The 21,161-nt window shown below is 40.7% G+C and overlaps 1 protein-coding gene across 1 annotated transcript; it reads right to left on the bottom strand.

Annotated features, from left to right (window-relative positions):
* Positions 1–152: 152 nt before the first annotated feature.
* On the bottom strand, positions 153–12,938 carry pias2 (protein inhibitor of activated STAT, 2). Its single transcript, XM_083673809.1, is given in 18 exon segments — positions 153–357; positions 612–649; positions 782–921; positions 1,332–1,506; positions 1,642–1,775; positions 2,355–2,515; positions 2,790–2,863; positions 3,364–3,469; positions 6,556–6,690; positions 7,013–7,103; positions 7,433–7,483; positions 7,574–7,661; positions 8,087–8,223; positions 8,225–8,267; positions 8,270–8,356; positions 8,359–8,512; positions 10,424–10,509; positions 12,910–12,938. Coding segments are annotated over 16 exon segments (1,809 nt in total). The 5' UTR covers positions 8,510–8,512; positions 10,424–10,509; positions 12,910–12,938; the 3' UTR covers positions 153–159.
* Between the last annotated feature and the right edge of the window lie 8,223 nt (positions 12,939–21,161).

Raw genomic sequence — 21,161 nt, 5'->3', positions numbered from 1 at the left:
ACATGTCCAGACCCAAGCCTCTTCTCTTCCTTTTCACCCGCTCCAACTCTCCGCCCTACACGTCCAGAAAAGGGAAAGGAGGCCGCTTTGGACAACTGAGACTTGGTTGTCGTATATCGCTGGCCTCTTATGGAGGGAGACTCCTGGGGGACTAGAAACTCAGTCCAATGAGATGATGTCTGATATGCTACTTGTTCCTCCTCCTCCCCCACCGGTGATGACACCGGTCTCGTGGGCAGATGTGGCTGCGTGGGTGCTGGGCTCGTACTGACTGGAGGAGGAGACCAGGGCAGTGCTGGTGGTGGCACTCTGGAGGCTGCTGGAGAGGTTGTCCAGGAACATGGGCGTTCGGTAATGCTGATGGGACAAAAGGAGGGAACATTCTGGTATACAAGTGTTGATGCACAGCTTCCAACTGCCTTTTCAGCTCATGAAATGACACATTCCTCCCAAATCACTTTTTATGAGTGTTTAGTTACCTCTTTAACAAGCAGTCCAAAAGAAACCACTCTCTAATTGTGTGATTTTAATTTCTTCTTCTAAGAATTGTAATGTTGATGTTTATCCTCTGCTGTGTGCATCAATTAATTTGACATTCAAAAAATATTTACCTGGGGGTCTCCTTGAATTAAGGAAAACAAATCGAGACCTAAAGAGAGAAATGATATCCAGCATTTAGACTTCCTCGACGTACATCACACTATTACCAATACCAACATCAGAAACATACAATTGATTGAGGTGAAAAATAGAGAAGTGAAACCAGAGCTAGGTGACTAACTTTGCATATCTGTGGGGATAGTGGACAGGGTGGAGTGGTGGAAGGGCACTGTGTAGTCGGCCAGTGAGGAGGTCAGGTAGGGGGCGTCCAAGGCCTGGACGTTTGGCACTCGCACTGTCGACGGCTGATAGGTCAAAACTCTGAGAGGAGGAGAAAGAACAAACCCAAGACGTGAGCATCATTTGTCTAGCAAAATTATACAATGGGCCTTACCTTGACCAGAAAAGAACTGGGTTAGTACGGCTTAGTAGACTCCCCTATCCTTTCCGATCAATGGTCAACTCAAAAATGTAAACAATGTGACATACCTAATCAGTCCCAAAATTGACCCCTACCATTGGGTGTTTTTACCCCATTGAATTTCTGAAAAGACTGGGCAGTAATAATAAGTAGTAATATATAATGATAGTATTAAAAGAATGGTAATGGTGCCATATTAGGCAGAGGTGAGGCATATTAGGTGAGGTTTGTGCCATTTTTCTTTCAGGATATGACATGACGGCTGTGATTGGTGGAAGACTTAGTTGAAGTTGTATAACACTTTACTCACCCCTTCCCGTGCATGTCCTCACTCTTAGACATGTAGAGGCAGCGCTTCTTGAGCGGCGGGTCCACCTCCTCGTCCTCCTCCTCGTCCTCTGAGGAGCTCTCCAGGGTCAGGTCGATCACATCTGCTTTTTTAGTGACGTTGGGCTCACTGTGGGGGACCACTGCACACTGACGCACTTTGCAACACAAATCAGTTAGACTGTGACAATATTCAAAATACGACATTGGCGGTATATATAATTGACTTGTCCTTTTAAATGAGGACGAGAACAACTATAAGTATCCAGTAAGCTTTACTTCAATTGACTTACTCTCTATTTTTGGGATACACTGTGAGGACACTTTGACGGCTTCCTTCTTTGGTCTCATTGGACACCAGGTCCCATCCTCTTGGAACTTGATCTCATCCACGTCGGAGCAGTCATTCAAGATCTCCATAAACAAGCTAATAGGTGGGGATAAAGTACATCTCTTAAACTATATTCAACCAAATACCACAATGTGAAACAGGGGATATGCACATGGGCTTGTTGCATTGGCATGGTGTTAAAGGGATAGTTCACCAAAATATTAGCATGTTTAATAAAAAAAGTAAAAAACAATGAAAGTCAATACAGCCTAAATAAGCATCAGCATAAATACAAAATTCAAAAAAGGGTTGATGATATTATTTAAAAACAACTGTGATCCCATTGTTCAAACTATCAAAATAGACCTGTTAGGTAGGTGGATCCTCTAGAAGATGCTGCTATTTGTCTTGTTTATCTATATCTATCTAATTTGGTGAAAGCACATCTGCACATCTGGTAAGAGCACAGGCAGAAGAGGGTCATCATGAGCCACTCAGGTGGAGCTACAGCAAAAGGTTTAAGGGGGTGGAGATTAGCTGCCATCTTCCATCCACACTTTTCAGAAAGAACATCGGGTGAAAGGGATACAACTTGCAAAGTGACTACTTATGTTCTTGTCATCTTTTCATTCCTGAATAACACAATGACATTATTTAAAAGGGGTATCCTCTCACCCGTCAATGATTAGACTCTCGTAGGCAGCCTTCTTATCGCAGACGGGGCAAATCCATGTGGGTTTCTTTTCATTCATCTGCAAGTAGAGTGCTGCATCGAAGCACTGCAGGTGGGAGCAGGTGACCGCCCGGCATGGCACAGTCAGACGCATTTTACCCAGCTAGAGAAAGGGAGTAGGAGAGGGTGAGAAAAAGAGGGGCAGTGAGAGGCATGGAGAAAGAGAGAGAGAGGCACAGACAGAGAGAAAGAAAGCATCAGCGTATCAGTCTGGATAAAGAATGGTTACCCGACATGTGCAATTCATATATTTTTTAAAACTTAAAAATCTGAACGGAAGCTGGTAGATCAACTACACTTCACAATACATATGTTATATACATCTCACCAACCAGTAAAAGTATTATAAGTGGATCCAATGGTTTTGGAGCACTTACCGGGCACATCAGTGAGACTCGCAGACTGGTTGTGGCAATTTCACTGTCTGGGTCTGCTGTGAGCTTCTCTTTTACTGCAAGGGGGCAGAGGAAGGTACATACATAACAGCCCATTGCAGCAAGAAAAGTCGCCCAAAATAACACAAATATTTTAAACGGACAGGAATGCACTTATCAAAAATGAGTTTGCATTTTCACGCTGAATATAATGTCATCATAAACAGTAATCATGGGAGAAATTTTAGGAGACAAATCCTGCAAAAGGATATTGTGAGTACAAAAGTTGTTTTTTCCACAGATCTTGCAAATCGAAAATGTTACAAAAAAGTGCCTGATAAAAACAACTTGGCACAGTAATGATTTAACACACATTTCATCAGGAAAAGGAAAAAACAAAAACAGAAATGTTTAGCTGCTTGACACATTCAATGCGTTCAATAATCACTGCAAACTAATAAATACTATATATATATATATATATATATATATATATATATATATATATATATATATATAAGAAAGAAAGTATATTATATATATAAAAATTGTGATGACAGTTAATGCATCTTCTTACTCAGGGCTCTGGAGTGGTCAGGGTTCCGTATGCCTTTCATCCTGAGCCTCTGCAGCAGCAGTGGAGACGTCAGCTGTCTGACCAGGTACACAGACATGGAGTACGTCTGCAAGAACACAACCACACACACTTCAGACATTCATCGCATCCAAGAAAGGAATTGACAATCCCTCATTGTTATGGATTCCATTAAGAGGGCTAACTGTTGGATTTGAACATACAAATCACAACTGACATGAAAAAGCCCCATATTTTCTCTCCCATATTGACACAATACAGGCTCCATATCGATGGAATCAAATTATGTGTGTATACAGGCACCTACACTTTGGACAGTTCTCCTGAATTTGGAAAGGTAGCTCTATACTCCAGCAAATTGGATTTGAGATAAAATGATGATTGTGGCGAAAGTTGAGAGTGTTACCTTTTTGAGGGGTATTTTAACACATACAGATTTTACTATTTAAAAATGTTTTAATAAAAAAATAAAAGCACTGTATGCATGTTATCCCCATTTTCTTACGACAGATACAGAAGGTCAGAGTTAGGTACCACCACAGCAGTAGGGAGTCAACTTGACTTTTTCACATTAATTTGAGGTACTTCACCTTGGCAAAACAACCACCATAGTTGAGCATTCTAATGGATGAGCAATGTATTGTTAAACAGTAGCATAATCTGCATCTCCACTTGCCCCATTTGTGAGTTAATACTAAATCACAATCACAAAGTGGGAGAGCAGCAGTATTTTACAGTAGGCTAATACAGCTTTTCATTTTTTGTTGTTTTCTTTGAAAGCAGTCCAAGTATTTGAGAGTTAGTTTGGGATTAACAGGACAGTCAGAGTGGGCCAATCAGACGTGCATGCTACTATGCCCATGGGCGTGCCACTTACCCACAAGGGTTACCAAATAGTTGGATCTGATACGTTGGACTTAATGCTATTCTGCCTTTAGGCCTAGCCATTATTACAATGACATTGTTGTGTTTATTTGATTCATTACCAGCCCAAGGACAGTATTAGAGATTTGTAGATGCCTGTCGAGTCGTGCTCGCCTTGAGGCTAAGTTATAGCTAAGCTCTTTCGGATCTGACTAGCATTTTCATTTATTCATTTAGTTTCCTTCATTCGCTCATTCGTTGGTGAAGATACTAATCAAGATAGGCCTATTAAATGGGTTAAATTAAATAAAAATGTTCTCCTGTCCAGTCCATCCTGTGTCGCCTAGGCTACTGCATGTAGGCTTACAAAATTGCTTATATTACAATATTATAACCTATTATTTGAAAGTAGCCCTAGGACAGTATTATATGAAAGCAATTCCCATATCCCAATATTCCAAGCCCTATTCGGACAGGATGAGTTTCACACGGGGAGGCAGGGTAACAATCATTACCAGACCACCTTTGTAATTTTACGGTCCTGTGCGAACCGACAATGTCAGTAATTTTTATGGACTGTGTGCGACTGCTGTTCTAATAATTCCAGCCACTTTCTCCCTGTTTTTGGCCTGTAGAAATATGACCATAACTTAATTTGAAATAGGCTACATGGTGTGAGATCTCTCCGCTCCACTGATCAGAGACGGGGGAGAGGGTAGGCTAACAACAGTATCATGGCCTTGGTGTGTGGCCTGCAATTATGATGATGCTGGGTGACAATCACTGGTAGTTGTGTGGCTGGTATAGGCCTACTGTGATGAGTGAAAATAAGTGGTCATATTGACATGTTATTCATATTATTTTGTAGGCTATAATATTTGTATAAAACTCACAAATGCTAATCTGTAAACAAATTATATTAGCACTGTTTTAGGCTATGTATCCAATAAGTCATTTGTAGTTGTCTGTCAGTATTTTTACTGTTCTCTTTTGTCCCTGTCTGGCATATCATGCATCATAGTTGGCTGCAAATGAATAACTTTCATATAGGTGTCATATCATTGCTGTAATTTTGGACAGTTCTTTGTGTGTGACATTCATAATCTGTAGGCTACACATTTTGCTACAGCTGTAGCGTAACACAACAACATACATAACAAAGCCTAGTGAGGCTATATTAAGTTCACGGCCTAATAGACCCCCCCCCCCAGCTTCATTAGACAAGATACAATGATGAAGATCTATGCTGCAACGAGTGATGAAATCCGGATGAAGAGAAATGGCCTCAGTACGATTAGGAATGTTAGCGCCAAAGATTATGCCACAGGTTTCGCTGACACACTGCCACTGAGTGTATCGGGGCATGCTCTTACAGAACAAGTCACTGTACAAATGAAATAATATAATATTTCAAAGGTTTTAAGAACTTAACTGAAGACACTCTCCGTGATGGAACAAATCAAAACATTTAGCAGGCTCAATGCTGGAGGGTTAGGGGGGGGACAGGTCAGTAATTTATACAAAGAGACCTCTTTCTCATTTCTGAGGGAGTGTTTCATGGGTCTTTAATGGGCAGCGAATTACAATATAGGGCCTGAATGAGGGAAGGTAAGCAAATTTGTAATCTGTGGGCCGATGGCATCTTCTGCTGTCCTATATATAGGCTACTTTTCTATCCAGTCTCAATGACACTAAAACCCAACATCCTCCTGTCCATGAAAATTCCTACATGTTTTTGTCCTGTAATCCATAGGTTGTATTATCAAAGTCAACTTGTTCTTATTCATGTCAAATTATGCTAAAACATCAACAGCAAAGGCACTGAGGTAACCCACCATTGCAATGGTAGTATGAACCTTTTTAACATTGGCTTACTGTAGCGCTTCCGTTCCACATTGATCTGTCTGATGACTCGCAAACAATTACGGGATGGATAAAAAGCAGTCAGGCTTTACACTGTCAAAATGTTACCATGGTTACAATGGGACAAACAAACTGTTCAGCCTAGTCATAACTATTAAACAAAACAATAAATCCATAAATTGGCAGACAGAGAAATCTTTAAAAATCTAAATTGGTTTCATGACTTCAAAGACAAGTACAAAGTGGGGTCATGCTAGAATAACTATATACCTGACGTAAGACAATGTGCTGTACCCCCATTTATATAAGTCTTATATAAATATTTGTATATATAAGTATTTGAATATATAAGTATTTGGACAAATTAAATGTAAGTATACTTAAGTAGTCTAAAGTTTAGTATATGGTCCCATATGCATTGCATGCAATAACTCCATCAGTGCCTACCTTCCCAATTTCAGGTGCCCATGTGACCGAGATCTGATTGGGTACCGCAGAGGATAGTCGGACCAATGAGGTGATGTTTAGGGGTCTTCCTGGTCTCTTCTGTTCAACTCCGTTTTTAGGTGGTGGTGCATAACCCTGACAAAATTCAACATGTTACAGTGTGCCTTGACTCATGTACAGTCTTGCCTTGTTAGGAGTCGTGTCCACCAAAGTTGTGTTTCTTGGGCCAAAGTGACATTAATGCGAAGCGCTCCTTAACAAAATTCAATATGAGGGCCGCTTGGAGCTCTCTGGCAAGAACAGCACAAACGCTTCCTTCCCATTGAAATCAACTGAGAAAAGGCACTGGCTGATTGAAAAACGCATCTGGTGGACATCGCCCCTGAGTCATATACACATTTATAATAATCTGAAGCTGACTTGAGCTATAGCAAGACAGAAATAAACCAATGCATACTGGCAGAGGGAACAGCTTCCCATTGACTTTAATGCAGAGACTGTTTGGGTAGTTGTCTTCTTGCGGGCAACTCGTCTCTGACAGGCAAAACCTAAAAGGACAGAAAAACATCTATGAAATAGCAAATCAAAATATTTCATCAAACCTTTTATGACTTAGTCAGTTTTTATATAGACTATATTAGGCATTGGGCAAAACTGGTAAAGGAAAACAGTATCTTTTAAGTTGAAGAGGGTTTCCAAAACCGTTGGTTGGGATTCAAACAAACATGGATTGGGGGTGTGCTGCAGTAATTGCCCAGTTGCTTTTTTTCATATGATCAAATAAAATACAGAATGGATTTAGGTACCTTTCTGTACTACCTCTAAACAATGTAAACATTGCCACAGTGGATTCCGTTTGAAGTCCATACATTCTCACCTCAGTTGAATTTGAACCATGTAGTCTCTTCTGCCACCTGGTAAGAAGTCCCTTTAAAAAACAAGGCAACTTCCAGTTTACAACCCAAAGAACTATGGAATGTGACAACAGTAACTGGTGGCCTGAGGTAGTGGCCCATACCTGGAGATACAGACTTCTCTGACTTGTTGGGGTGTCAAGGCAAAGATGAAGTACTTCTCTTGGTGGTATCTCTGAACTGTACTCGCCCCTAAAAGGAAAAAAACAAAAACATTCAATGAACAATGGGCATTTCTCTCTGTGGTGGACAAAAAAAAAAAGCATTTCTTGAGGCCTAAATTCAGTTTTTGATAGGCTGAAAGAGAATACCTAATCAAAGAAATAGGACTGAACTACTTAAAAGTATTGATCCCACTTGAAACTACTTACTACTTTTGCAGCTTTGTTAATCATTCTTTTTTTGTGTGTTAATCATTATTTACAAAGCCTACATAGATGCCACATTTGGGAAAGCATAGACATGTTTTGACACCCTTTATAAAGTATAATTTGCTTACAAATGATTCATGACCTATGTGGTCCAATATGAGACTTTACAATTAAACAATAAGGCAGGAGAGGTTGGGATGTATTTTGAGAAGAACAGGGAAATAAGAGAGAGAGAGAGACTCCAACCTAGGCTGGAGGGCTTGATCAGGACGTCCAGCACATCGTAGAAAGGCAGTGACTTCATCTGCACGTCCGGATGGACGGGGGGAATTAGTGGGGTGGGCTGCTGCAAGTTCATCCTGTACCGAACCGTATCACGAATCAACAGCTGTTGCTGCACCAAGTCCAATAGTTAAGTTAAGCCCCCTTCTGCAGAAAATAAGGCAGACTTGATGGCAGCCAAGTTGGGATGGCTGTCAATTGTCCTGTGTATTGTCAAGTTGGGATGGCTGTCTATAGTTCCTTGATTCTGATTTGCACTGCTGAACTACAGCCACTTTTGAGCAAATGCAAAGCTCTCAGAAGGAGTTCATGCTTGTGACCACTTTTGTTTCCTCCAGCAAAGTCCAATAACACTTGTAGCTCGGACACTCTGAAACTTGATACCATGCTCTGGAAAACAAGTGAAGAGATAAGTGCACAAAGACATGAGGGTATCATGTAAATATAATGAGGCAGTTGGCAAGTTAAAAGCATTTTTTATGCAAGGGGTGAATAAAATGTTTGCCAAATAGGAAAGCTCTAGCTGTCATCCAAAGTCTTCTTTACATCAAAGCTTTATCAATTCACAATTAGACCTACTTTCTAAATGGTAGAATGTCCCAACAACTTAGGTTAACTAAAACAACAAGAGCAGTGCACTTCAATATAGAGACATTTTTACAGTGCCTATAGAAAGTCATCATACCCCTTTGAAATAGTTACTATATTTGTCGTACAGCCTGAAATCAAAACCCATTAAAAAAATAACTTTTTCCAGCTTTATGTACAAATTTAGCCATACAACATCAAACTAATGAAAAAAAAGGCAACAGTTCTTTTGCTGCAATTACAGCCATCAATCTGTTTGGATATGTCTCTACAAGCTTTGCACACCTAGATTGGAGAATATTTGCCCATTCTTCCTTGCAGAATTGTTCGAGTTCAGTCAAATTCCGTGGTGAGCGGCGATGGACTACTCTCTTCAAGTCCATCCACAGATTTTCTATCGGATTTAAGTCAGGGCTCTGACTTGGCCACTCAAGGACATTCACCTTTCTATCCTTAAGCCACTGCATTGTTCTTTTGGCGGTATGTTTAGGATCGTTGTTGTGTTGGAAGGTGAATGACCTGCCCTTCTTCAGCTGTCTAGCAGAGGGACGCAGGCTGTCCTCAAGAATTTGGGTGTACTTGGCAGCATCCATTTTCCCTTCAATCCTGACCAATTGCCCAGTCCCCGCTGAAGAGAAACATCCCCACAACATAATGTTGCCATCACCATGCTTCACAGTAGGTATGGTGTGTTTTGGGTGGTGTGCTGTGTTTGGTTTTCGCCAAACATAGCGCTTGGAGTTCAGTCCAAAAAGTTCAATCTTAGTCTCGTCTGACCATAAAACCTTTTTCCACATGGCAACAGAATCTTTCAGGTGTGTTTTTGCATTGCACAAACGAGACTGAGTGTGGCACTTTTTCAGAAAAAGCTTCTTTCTTGCTACCCTGCCATACAGGCCAGCTTTGTGTAAAGCTTGTGAGATTGTTGTCACATGCACAGACAGACCAGTCCTGGCCATAAAGACTTGTAAGTCCTTCAAAGTTGCCTTTGGCCTCTTGGTAGCTTCTCTGATCAATGTCCTGTTGGCTCGGTTATCCAGTTTGGACGGACGACCTGATCTAGGCAAGGTTTGGTGGTGCCATACGCCTTCCACTTCTTAATGATGCTCTGAACGGTACTCAGAGGGATAGCTAAAGCCTTCGAATTCTTTTTGTAGCCTTCACCTAACTTGTGCCTTCCTACAACTTTATCCCGGAGGCCTTTTGAAAGTACTTTTCCAACCATGGTGAATTCTTTGCAGAACCATGCACTTCTAGTAGTGGAATCCTCAAGAAACAGCTGGTTTTATTCTGAAGTAATCAAAACCACTAGAATTGATGTCAGGTGGGGGGCAATTAGCCTGGTGTTTGATCTGGAAGTTGGTTGGTTGCACCTGAGCAATTTTATAATGGTATACTCTAAGGGGCTGATCACTTAACCAAACCAGGTATTTCACTAATTAATTTTTAATAATTGTCCAGAATTTTTTACATTTTTATTTTCACTTTGATGATGAGGGTTGTAATGTGTACATACAGCTCAAAAAAGTTAGATTTGATTTGATGTTAATTTCCAGGGTGTAATGTGACAAAAGGTAAAGATTTCACAGGGTATGATTACTTCCTATAGGCACTGTAGATACATTTAAGCAATCAGGTAAAAACATTTAAGCAATCAGGTAAACCCCCCCCCCCAAAACAACCCCTCAGAAAACTAAGAAAACTCCAACTGACCCTCCATTATCTGGTCCATGCTTCATTGTTCTTAAGTGTTTATCCTTTTTTCTTACAGATCCTTAACACATGGGACCGTAACGCATCTAAAATGTTGAAAACAATTCCAAAACCCATTAGATAAAGCATGGAGAGCATAGCAAGGCAGACAAATGATGAATGGTGAGCAGTGAGACTGAGCTTGAAGAAAAAAAATAAAGAAAAAAAAACATTATGGTTGGTTAGACAAAGGAAACTTCTGGAAACAGCAGAATTATGCTCATGGTACGAATTTGTTATATAAAAACGTACTTTACTACACATTAGTGCGTGCCACTCACTTCCCATCAACAACATGCTTTGCCCGAGCGGACCTCACAACTATACGTATGTGGGTCCGAGGCTCCCCTATTGTGGCTGCCGAGGGAATTGACTACAGGCGGTCTTAAAGTTATTTGGTTCACGATTGAAATACCTCATTGTGAACATGTAAAACGCACGTTTTGCCTCCCACAATGACCCATAACATAATGCCATAGCAGCTAGGGAGTTTCAAGGCCAAAAAGTGGACCATTCTTGACTGGCCAAGTCAATCTTTAGATTTAAGTACAATTGAACATGCATTTAATTTCCTGATAAGATTGTAGGCAAAACACCTCAAAACAAACAACTGAAGATGGCTGCAGTACAGGCCTGGCAGAGCATCACCAGAGGAGATACTCAGCATCAAGTGGGGTGAATGGGTCGCAAACATCAGGCAGTTATTGCATGCAAAGGTCAACCAAATATTAAACATGAGTTCTTACTTCGGACATTATATGAATCTGTCCCATTACTTTTGGTGCCCTGAAATAGGGGGACTGTGTATAAAAAGTGTTTCAATTTCTGAATGGTGAAATCAAATACCCTGATATAGAGCCAAAAGAAGAAAAAATGCTTCACTGTCCCATGACTTAGGTAGGGCAATGTGCCTGTCGGGCTCTTCTCATTAGACACGATGTGTGCTGCTGTCAGTGAATCATTGTGGGGACGGCGGTGTATCAGCAAACATGGTCGGGTACGTTTTCGTCTAAAATTAAAGTTGTATAAATTGCAACCGGAAGATTCTTTAACAGTAGAGGACTTCAGCTTCACAGTGAGGTATTGCAATCGGGAATCAAAAGGACGACTTTGTGCCGCAGGATTCAATCCCCTCATCAGCCACACTAGCTCCGATATAGAGAACATTGCATATGTGCTAGGGCCGAAGCCATGCAACCATCTATCAATTCAGCCGCCAAGAAATCGCTGAAACTAATATTCTGCCATGACTCAACATTTTTTTGGTGAGATACGGCCTCAACCCCGTATCGTGATAGATATTATTATCCAAAACTGAACGTCAAACTTTTACGAACACGTTTTGTAGAAAATGGCATTGTTTTGATTTGCCTTATTGACGAAACTTTCACCCAACGTGTGTGTAATAGAAGAGGACACAAAGTATCGCGCATCAACAACATTGCCATTTCCGGGTGGTTGACACAATGTGCTCTAAAAGTTAGTAAAAGTGGTAAATTCAGGACTATAACTTAGCTCACGGTACGGAGTTGAGGATGCTAGTAGCCCAATAATGTCTCTAGTCTGGTGAGTCATGGCAGAATATTAGCTAGATAGACCGTTGCATGGCCTATAGTACATCATTTGCGACTCGGGCAAATCAGGTTGACGCTACAAGCCGACTTAGCTATAAGAACTGAACGAACAAGAATATCAATTTAACAATTTTATCAATTTGAGCTTTGACAACAGGAGTGAACTAACTAGCTGGAGTGAGTGTAAATGCTGGAATAAAAAAAAGAACGTTGTTACCTAGCTAGCTATGAAATACAAGTACAACAATAGCTAGCTTGCAAGCGACCACAACAAATTACCTAACTGGCTAAAGGGGTGCCATGTAACTTCATAAATGCCATTATGATAAGAGACCCACCACTATAATTCGTGAGTGTGACCATTTTCTTTCTTTTTTTGCATATACCATTCCATGCGACCAGAGAGGCTTTGGAACTACATGTTCCATTACATTGCAGCAAATACACTGACCCACTTTGATGCTAACAACTAGCTAGCTGACTAGCACAGATGAGGGGACAGAGTATGTCTGTCTTTGGTTACCTGAAACAAGCCATCGGGTATCAAGTATGTCAGCTAATGCGTTGACTTATGTTCGTTACATTCCTTATAATAAAATGTGACGCGACTAAACACTGATGTTGTTCGCGCGTTGCTAAAGTTAGCTAGCTAGTGTCTACAAGCCGCTTGATGCTGTAGCAGCAGTGCAGACAACAACAGGCTGTTTGTTGACAATACTCTTGAGAGCTTGCAGCTGTAAGCTAGCTAGAACAAACCACATAACGTCGATCATTGCACAGTAATGTATTTCCTCTATCGTGCATAAACAATCATCTGTCACTATTAAATTATCCAAATAGAGGAATGCTGGCGGTTGTTGTTTTATAGCCTACCCGTAGGTCCTGAAAATCCGCCATTTGCGTGTTGCGGTCATCCTTCACATAGTATCTCGTGGTCACACTTCTAAATCTCGTTCTCCTTCTTACGTCAGTAGGGGGTAACTGCAGACCGCAATTCGGGGCGTTTCTTGATATGGTTGTTCCTTGATACCATGAAACGCCCATTGCTGCTCGCCATTGGTCAGGGGCTATTTCTTCCCACATTCAAGTGTTTGACAGTTAGATAGTCAACTTTATCCAGTCATGAACTACTATAGATCCACCTTTCACAGCTGAGACAAACAAACTAAATGACGTATTTAAACATGTGAAATATTTACATTGCTACTTGGCTACTTTGGCAGGGATTAAGTGTAATATTTATCTGATACTACTGCTGCTGATAGTGTGTGTAGTGTTCATGTGTGCACATACACACACAGAGACAGCAAGAGAGAGCTTCATGCCCTTTTATTAAAAAATGGCGATTGACTGTGACTTGGATTCAATTATCACGGTAGAATTCTATCATTCACATCCAAAATGAAAAACGTACAGACTTCAGACTTTAATTCAAAACAATATGATTTTTATGCAGCAATGGATTAATTGCACAGTACCATAAACACTTTATGGTGATGTTTACTAGAAAATTGTGTAACATTCAGTAGCTACTATTTGAAACACAGACATTACTACACTGTATCAATCCCAAACACAGGTAACAAAGAATTCACAAATGGCAAAAGCCGTGTTGAAAATTGAATAAAATCTTTGCAGCACTGTCTTCCGGAATAAATGCATCTTAAATTAGTTGCTATGGTGGATTAACTCGTATGAATATCAACAAAACAAAAATAAAATGTTAAATACAATACAAGTATAAGTAAAAATGATAATACATTTTTAATACAAAGCATAATTATACAATTATATACATATAAAACAAAATCCTTTAACTATCTATGTGCTCCACCTCCACTATAGCTCCCTCTCTCTCCACCTAGCTCCATCTCTCTCTCTCCACCTCGCTCCCTCCTCTTCCCCACACCCCCCCCCCCCTCCTTCCCCACACCTTTCCATCTCTCTCTCTCTCTCTCTCTCTCTCTCTCTCTCTCTCCTTCACCATACCTCCCTCCTCCTCCTCCTCCTCAGAACTGGCAGTCATCACAACGCCCTGGAAATGCAACATCATCATACACCCTCTCAGGACACCTCTCTTTCCTGTAGCCAACTGAGCTGAGTCCTTGAATAGGCTGTTGCACCAGCTACAGGGGATGATGGCGAAGGGAACCCTGCACTCCTGCCATCTGGAGTCTGCCATGGTCTTCCTGTTAGCAACACCTATTACACATTGGGACAGAAGTGACAAAACATTACACTTTTTCTAATGCTGGGTGAACAGAAGTTATCAAATATGCACAGCTGTAACTTTTTACTTATTTTAGATATTTACTAACTGCATACTGTCTAGCCGTGCAAAATGGGCACTTTTTCTTAAGTGATTTCTGCTCACAACATTCGTTCTGCTCTACCTGCTCTGCAGGTGAGGGACAGGGTCAGGTAGGAGCCATCACCTTCCCCTAGGACCACCTCCACACAGAGGTCATCCAGCACATTAAGGGGGCAACTGTATCAAATAGGATCGTGAGGTTGATTGAAAGGGTTATTCTAACCAGTATAACCAGCGAATACTGCATGAAAACATGTACATAGATTCAACATAAGATAATACTTTTAAATAACATACTTGTAAAAGGTGGAGTGTGTCTTTTGTCTTTGGGGAAGATAATGACAAAATAAATGGTCAACCCCAACACCCAAATGCATTTCAAACCTATAGCAATTGCATGTACAAAAAACAAACATGCATTGATAACTGTTACATTTCAATAATCATATACAGTGCATTCGGAAAGTATTCAGACCCCTTCACTTTTTCCACATTTTGTTATGTTACAGCCTTATTCTAAAATGGATTAAATAATTTTTTTCCCTCATTAATCTACATACAATACCCCATAATGACAAAACCAAAACAGGTTTATAGAAATGTTTGCTAATTTCTTAAAAAAAAAAAAACTGATATCACAATACATTTAAGTATTCAGACTTTTTACTCAGTACTTTGTTGTAGCACCTTTGGCAGTAATTACAGCCTCAAGACTTGGGTATGGTGCTACAAGCTTGGCACACCTGTATTTGGGGAGTTTCTCTCATTCTTCTCTGCAGATCCTCTCAAACTCTGTTTGGATGGGGAGTGTCGGTGCACAGCTATTTTCAGGTTTCTGCAGAGATGTTCGATCGGGTTCAAGTCCGGGCTCTGGTTGGGCCACTCAAGGACATTCAGAGACTTATCCTGAAGCCACTCCTGCATTGTCTTGGCTGTGTGCTTAGGGTCGTTGTCCTGTTGGAAGGTGAACCTTCGCCCCTGTGCGCTCTGGAGCAGGTTTTCATCAAGGATCTCTCTGTACTTTGCTCCGTTCATCTTTCCCTCGATCCTGACTAGTCTCCCAGTCCCTGCCACTGAAAAACATCCCCACAGCATGATGCTGCCACCACCATGCTTCACCGTAGGGATGGTATTGGCCAGGTGATGAGCGGTGCCTGGTTTCCTCCAGACGTGACGCTTGGCATTCAGGCCAAAGAATTAATCTTGGTTTCATCAGACCAGAGAATCTTGTTTCTCATGGTCTGAGACCCCTTTAGGTGCCTTTTGGTAAACTCCAAGAGGGCTGTCATGTGTTTTTTACTGAGGAGTGGCTTCCGTCTGGCCACTTTACCATAAAGGCCTGATTGGTGGAATGCTGCAGAGATGGTTGTCCTTCTGGAAGGTTCTCTCATCTCCACAGAGGAACTCTGGAGCTCTGTCAGAGTGACTATTGGGTTCTTGGTCACCTCCCTGACGATGGTCCTTCTCCTCCTATTGCTCAGTTTGGCAGGCAGCCAGCTCTAAGAAGAGTCTTGGTGGTTCCAAACTTCTTCCATTTAAGAATAATGGAGGCTACTGTGTTCTTGGGGACCTTCAATACTGCAGAATTGTTTTTGTACCCTTCCCCAGATCTGTGCCTCGACACAATTCTGTCTCGGAGGTTCCTTCAACCTCATGGCCTGGTTTTTGCTCTGACATGCACTGTCAACTGTGGGACCTTATAGAGACAGGTGTGTGCCGTTCCAAATCATGTCCAATCATTTGAATTTACCACAGGTGGACTCCAATCAAGTCGTAGAAACATCTCAAGGATGATAAATGGAAACAGGATGCACCTGAGCTCAATTTCGAGTATCATAGCAAAGGGTCTGAATACTTATGTAAATAAAAAAAAACTATTTTGGCTTTGTCATTATGGGATATTATGTGTTGATTGATGAGGGAAAAAAATAATTTAATCCATTTTAGAATAAGGCTGTAACATAACAAAATGTGGAAAAAGTTAAGGGGTCTGAATAGTTTCCGAATGCACTGTACATAATCATGGCAGCTGGACAAATAACTTGGTCATAGTGAAATTCTACTGCAACTTCAAGATGTTCTTTCAGGTCTCTTATTATTCTATACTTCAGACAATACTACATACAGAGGAACTAGGTATCCTACAGGTAAGAATGTAGTGGGATGTTGATTAAATGTTTAAATAAAACTTGCTGCTCGCCAACTGAGCTTGACTGGCTAATCAGTCAAGTGCAGTTTCAGGAGCAGAATACGAAGTGTCTGCCAGGGTAAAATATTTATGTGTGTATGTGTTAAGTGTTAGTTTTGGGGGGCGAGCATAGTCCATGACAATATTAAACAACAGAGGTGTTCTCTCTTAAGGTATACCGTCCAAGAGGGATGTTTTCTTGTAGAATTAGGCACCACCATCTTTTAATGTATTGGGAGGTCATGCTGAGTAACACAAACACAGTTCAGTGCTATCTGAAGTAACACACCTCCTGTGCTTCCTCAACAAAAGGAACTACACTTCTGTGTCATGCACCTCAATTTCTGTGTTCCAACAGCTTACAGCTGTGACGTTAAAGCTCTTCGGTGGCCATATTCAGGGCAGACTGTAATGCAAACACAATGCAGTCAGCTTGCATGTCACTCCAAGCTGTGTGAATGCCTTATTTCCCACTATTTTCCATCCCATCATTTGCCATCAACAAAAACACCCAACAGTCCACCCCATCAACTTGCTGTGGCAGGTTATGGAAATGTCAATGCAAACTTTTTAGTTATATTGGCATCTAAAATGGCATTGAAAGACATAACTCAAGTATTTTTTCAGTTTATCTTGTTTCTCACAATGGTCCAGTTTCCGGAGGAAATGTCTACTTGCTGGGGGGCGGGGAAAACAAGATGTATTATGCTACATTTAACTGATATGTTCACTGTCCCTGTCAACTTAACATCTAAACAAAGAAATAAACAGCAAATAACAACACTACATGCAACTGCTGCACTCCCATCTTTCCTTCTCCTATGAGTAGTCGACCAACATGGCTGCATCATGACAGACTACACATGACATCATAAAAGACGACCGAACATTATCCAGATACCTGAGTGATAGGTTATCATAATCTGGACAAGCGAGTGGACATAGGCTCAGAAAATAGCTAACAACTATTATGGTGGAAGATTAATAACTTCTGTAGGTTTTAACGGTCAGTGAGTATAGGCCTTTGTAGTTTATCCTTGCAGTAGCCTAAGTGACACAACAATGCCAAATTTATTTGAGAAATTGAAATGTAGTGTCGTCAATTACGCATACTGAAATAGGTTTATTGAACATCAGTATTTTGGATATTGGACTGTAAAGACATATTTTACTGCGCACATCTAGGCCTCTTGATTGTTATACAGCCACTGCTTTTTGAGTCCAATGAAATTGTCAATTGTCATTCAGAGGGGATGGAGGAGAGGCAGAGCGAGGTGCAGGAGTTGGAGTTGGCCTGCAAGAGGATGCGGGAAGAGATGGTGGGGAGGATTGCCAAGGCCTAGGACGCAATGGCCATGGTTCTCCATGACCATCTCCACTGGCCAGGGACAAACTCCTAATTGCTGAAGTACTTTGTAAATTTAGTCAAATCTATAAATTATGTTATTAAGTTATTATGAATTGAGCGGATATATAATACATATATGTAAAAGTGTGTTGGTGTGTTTTTAATAAGGGATAAGCATGAAATGTGAATGATGTAAAAAATAAATATATATATATATATATATATATATATATATATATATATATATATATATATATATATATATATACTATTACTACAGTATGTTTCAAATGGGTAAAGACAGGACAGACAGATATAATAGACTCAAGACTGGTGTGACTAAGTCGAATTTGTTTTTGTCTGGAGACAGGATGAGCCTCGTGACAGGCTCTCTGAGACTAGCCAGTCTCCTACATCCCCAGGGCCATACGACACAGCTGATGATGATGCCCAAACCACCATTTACCACTGTCGACGATGATGATGATTTTAGATCTTTCTATGTAGCCAGCCGTATGGCCCTGCCTCCTAACGTAGAGTACTTCCCCTGTTGCCACAGCCCCCTCCTGGTGCCCATCATGAACCTGAGCGAGAGCGGCAGGAAGCTCCTCACGGAAGAGGCCGTCGTAGGCGTCGCCCCGGCCCCACAGGTGAGTGAAATTATGGTAGATGCTAAGTGCGATCCTTGGGACGACCCTACCCTAAACCTTAAACCTAACCTTAACCCTTACTCTAAACTTAACGGTTTTAAATCTCAACTTCAATGGGGTGACAGAGTCGGACTGTGAAAAGCATTCAACTTAGCATTTACAATAAAATTATGGGAAAGGATAAGCAAGTTATAGTCTGCCCAGACCTCAGGGTAGCATTCCTGAGCAGTTTTGTTCCTCTGCATTTGCTCAGTTTGTAATGACAACCTGATCCACACAGTGTGTAATTGATTCCTATGCAAATCAGAGACCCTATAAAAACAATAATAAAAAAATATTAATTCCAAAATTACATTAACTATTATCCTTGCATTAAGATGGACTCAATTCAACTTATTGAGTGATTTGTGGATGACATTTTTGCATTTTAGCTAATTTTAAGAGTGTCATAGCAAAGGGTCTGAATACTTATGTACATTAGGTATTTCTATATTTCAATTTTAATAAATGTACTGAAATTTGAAAAAACGTGTTTTTGCTTTGTCATTCTGGGGTATTGTGTGCAAATTATTTTTAATTTAATCAGTTTTAAATTGAGTCTATAACACAACAAAATTTGGAAAAGTAAAGGGGTCTGAATACTTTCCGAATTCTCTCCCCTCTACTGAAAGAAGCATTAGCGACTTTAAATCCTTCTCCATGGAGGTCAAAACGTAGATCAAGGTGCATCAATCCTGCAATGACTATTTCTTAATGCACTCAAGTCTTAATGTGTTTTATGTATTATGATGTGTCCTGTATTTATTGTATTATTTGTTGTATCGTCACTGTGTCAGAGACGCTAGGATTCCTAAATGTAAACCCAGGTTTATCTCTAAGAGGAATTTTAGAATTCAATGACCAATATGTAATATGTACAGTGCCTATAGAAAGTCATCATACCCTGTGGAATCTTTACCTTTTGTCACATTACACCCTGGAAATTAAAATAAATCAAATCTAACTTTTTTGAGCTGTATGTACACATTACAACCCTCATCATCAAAGTGAAAATAAAAATGTTAAAAATTCTGGACAATTATTAAAAATTAATTAGTAAAATACCTGGTTTGGTTAAGTGATCAGCAGCCCCTTAGAGTATACCATTATAAACTTGCTCAGGTGCAACCAATCAACTTCCAGATCAAACACCAGGCTAATTGCCCCCCACCTGACATAAATTCTAGTGGTTTTGATTACTTCAGAATAAAACCAGCTGTTTCTTGAGGATTCCACTACTAGAAGTGCATGGTTCTGCAAAGAATTCACCATGGTTGGAAAAGTACTTTCAAAAGGCCTCCGGGATAAAGTTGTAGGAAGGCACAAGTTAGGTGAAGGCTACAAAAAGATTTCGAAGGCTTTAGCTATCCCTCTGAGTACTGTTCAGAGCATCATTAAGAAGTGGAAGGTGTATGGCACCACCAACAGCTTGCCTAGATCAGGCCATCCGTCCAAACTGGATGACCGAGCCAGGAGGACATTGATCAGAGAAGCTACCAAGAGGCCAAAGGCAACTTTGAAGGACTTACAAGTCTTTATGGCCGGGACTGGTCTGTCTGTGCATGTGACAACAATCTCACAAGCTTTACACAAAGCTGGCCTGTATGGCAGGGTAGCAAGAAAGTGCTGAAAAAGTGCTATGCAAAAACACACCTGGAAGATTCTGTTGCCATGTGGAAAAAGGTTTTATGGTCAGACAAGACTAAGATTTAACTTTTTGGACTGAACTCCAATTCGCTATGTTTGGTGAAAACCAAACACAGCACACCACCCAAAACACACCATACCTACTGTGAAGCATGGTGATGGCAACATTATGTTGTGGAGATGTTTCTCTTCAGCGGGGACTGGGCAATTGGTCAGGATTGAAGGGAAAATGGATGCTGCCAAGTACACCCAAATTCTTGAGGACAACCTGCGTCCCTCTGCTAGACAGCTGAAGAAGGGCAGGTCATTCACCTTCCAACACGACAACGGTCCTAAACATACCGCCAAAAGAACAACGCAGTGGCTTAAGGATAGAAAGGTGAATGTCCTTGAGTGGCCAAGTCTGACTTAAATCTGAAAAAAATCTGCGGATGGACTTCCATCGCCGCTCACCACGGAATTTGACTGAACTCGAACAATTCTGCAAGGAAGAATGGGCAAATATTCTCCAATCTAGGTGTGCAAAGCTAGTAGAGACATATCCAAACAGATTGATGGCTGTAATTGCAGCAAAAGGTGGCTCTCTTGTTTTTCATTTTTTATAAATGTTCAGAACTGTCGCCTTTTTTTTCATTAGTTTGATGTTGTATGGCTAAATTTGTACACAAAGGTGGAAAAAGTTTTTTTTAATGGGTTTTGATTTCAGGCTGTACGACAAATATAGTAATTACTTCAAAGGGGTATGATGACTTTCTATAGGCACTGTATCTGTGTGATGTAGGAAACGTGTCCCACATACCTGACCTGAATTAGCTCTTGCCTATTGCCTATATTGTCTATTGCCTATTTCCCCTGCAGACAAACATGTTCCAGTTAAAAAACGAACAATAAAGGATAGACATAATTCATGGTTTACTAATGAACTGTCTCCATGGTTTACTA

The sequence above is a fragment of the Argentina silus genome, assembly GCF_951799395.1.
Source record: "Argentina silus genome assembly, chromosome: 7".
Classification (NCBI taxonomy): Eukaryota; Metazoa; Chordata; class Actinopteri; order Argentiniformes; family Argentinidae; genus Argentina; species Argentina silus.
This window is presented reverse-complemented; position numbering and strand designations above follow the sequence as displayed.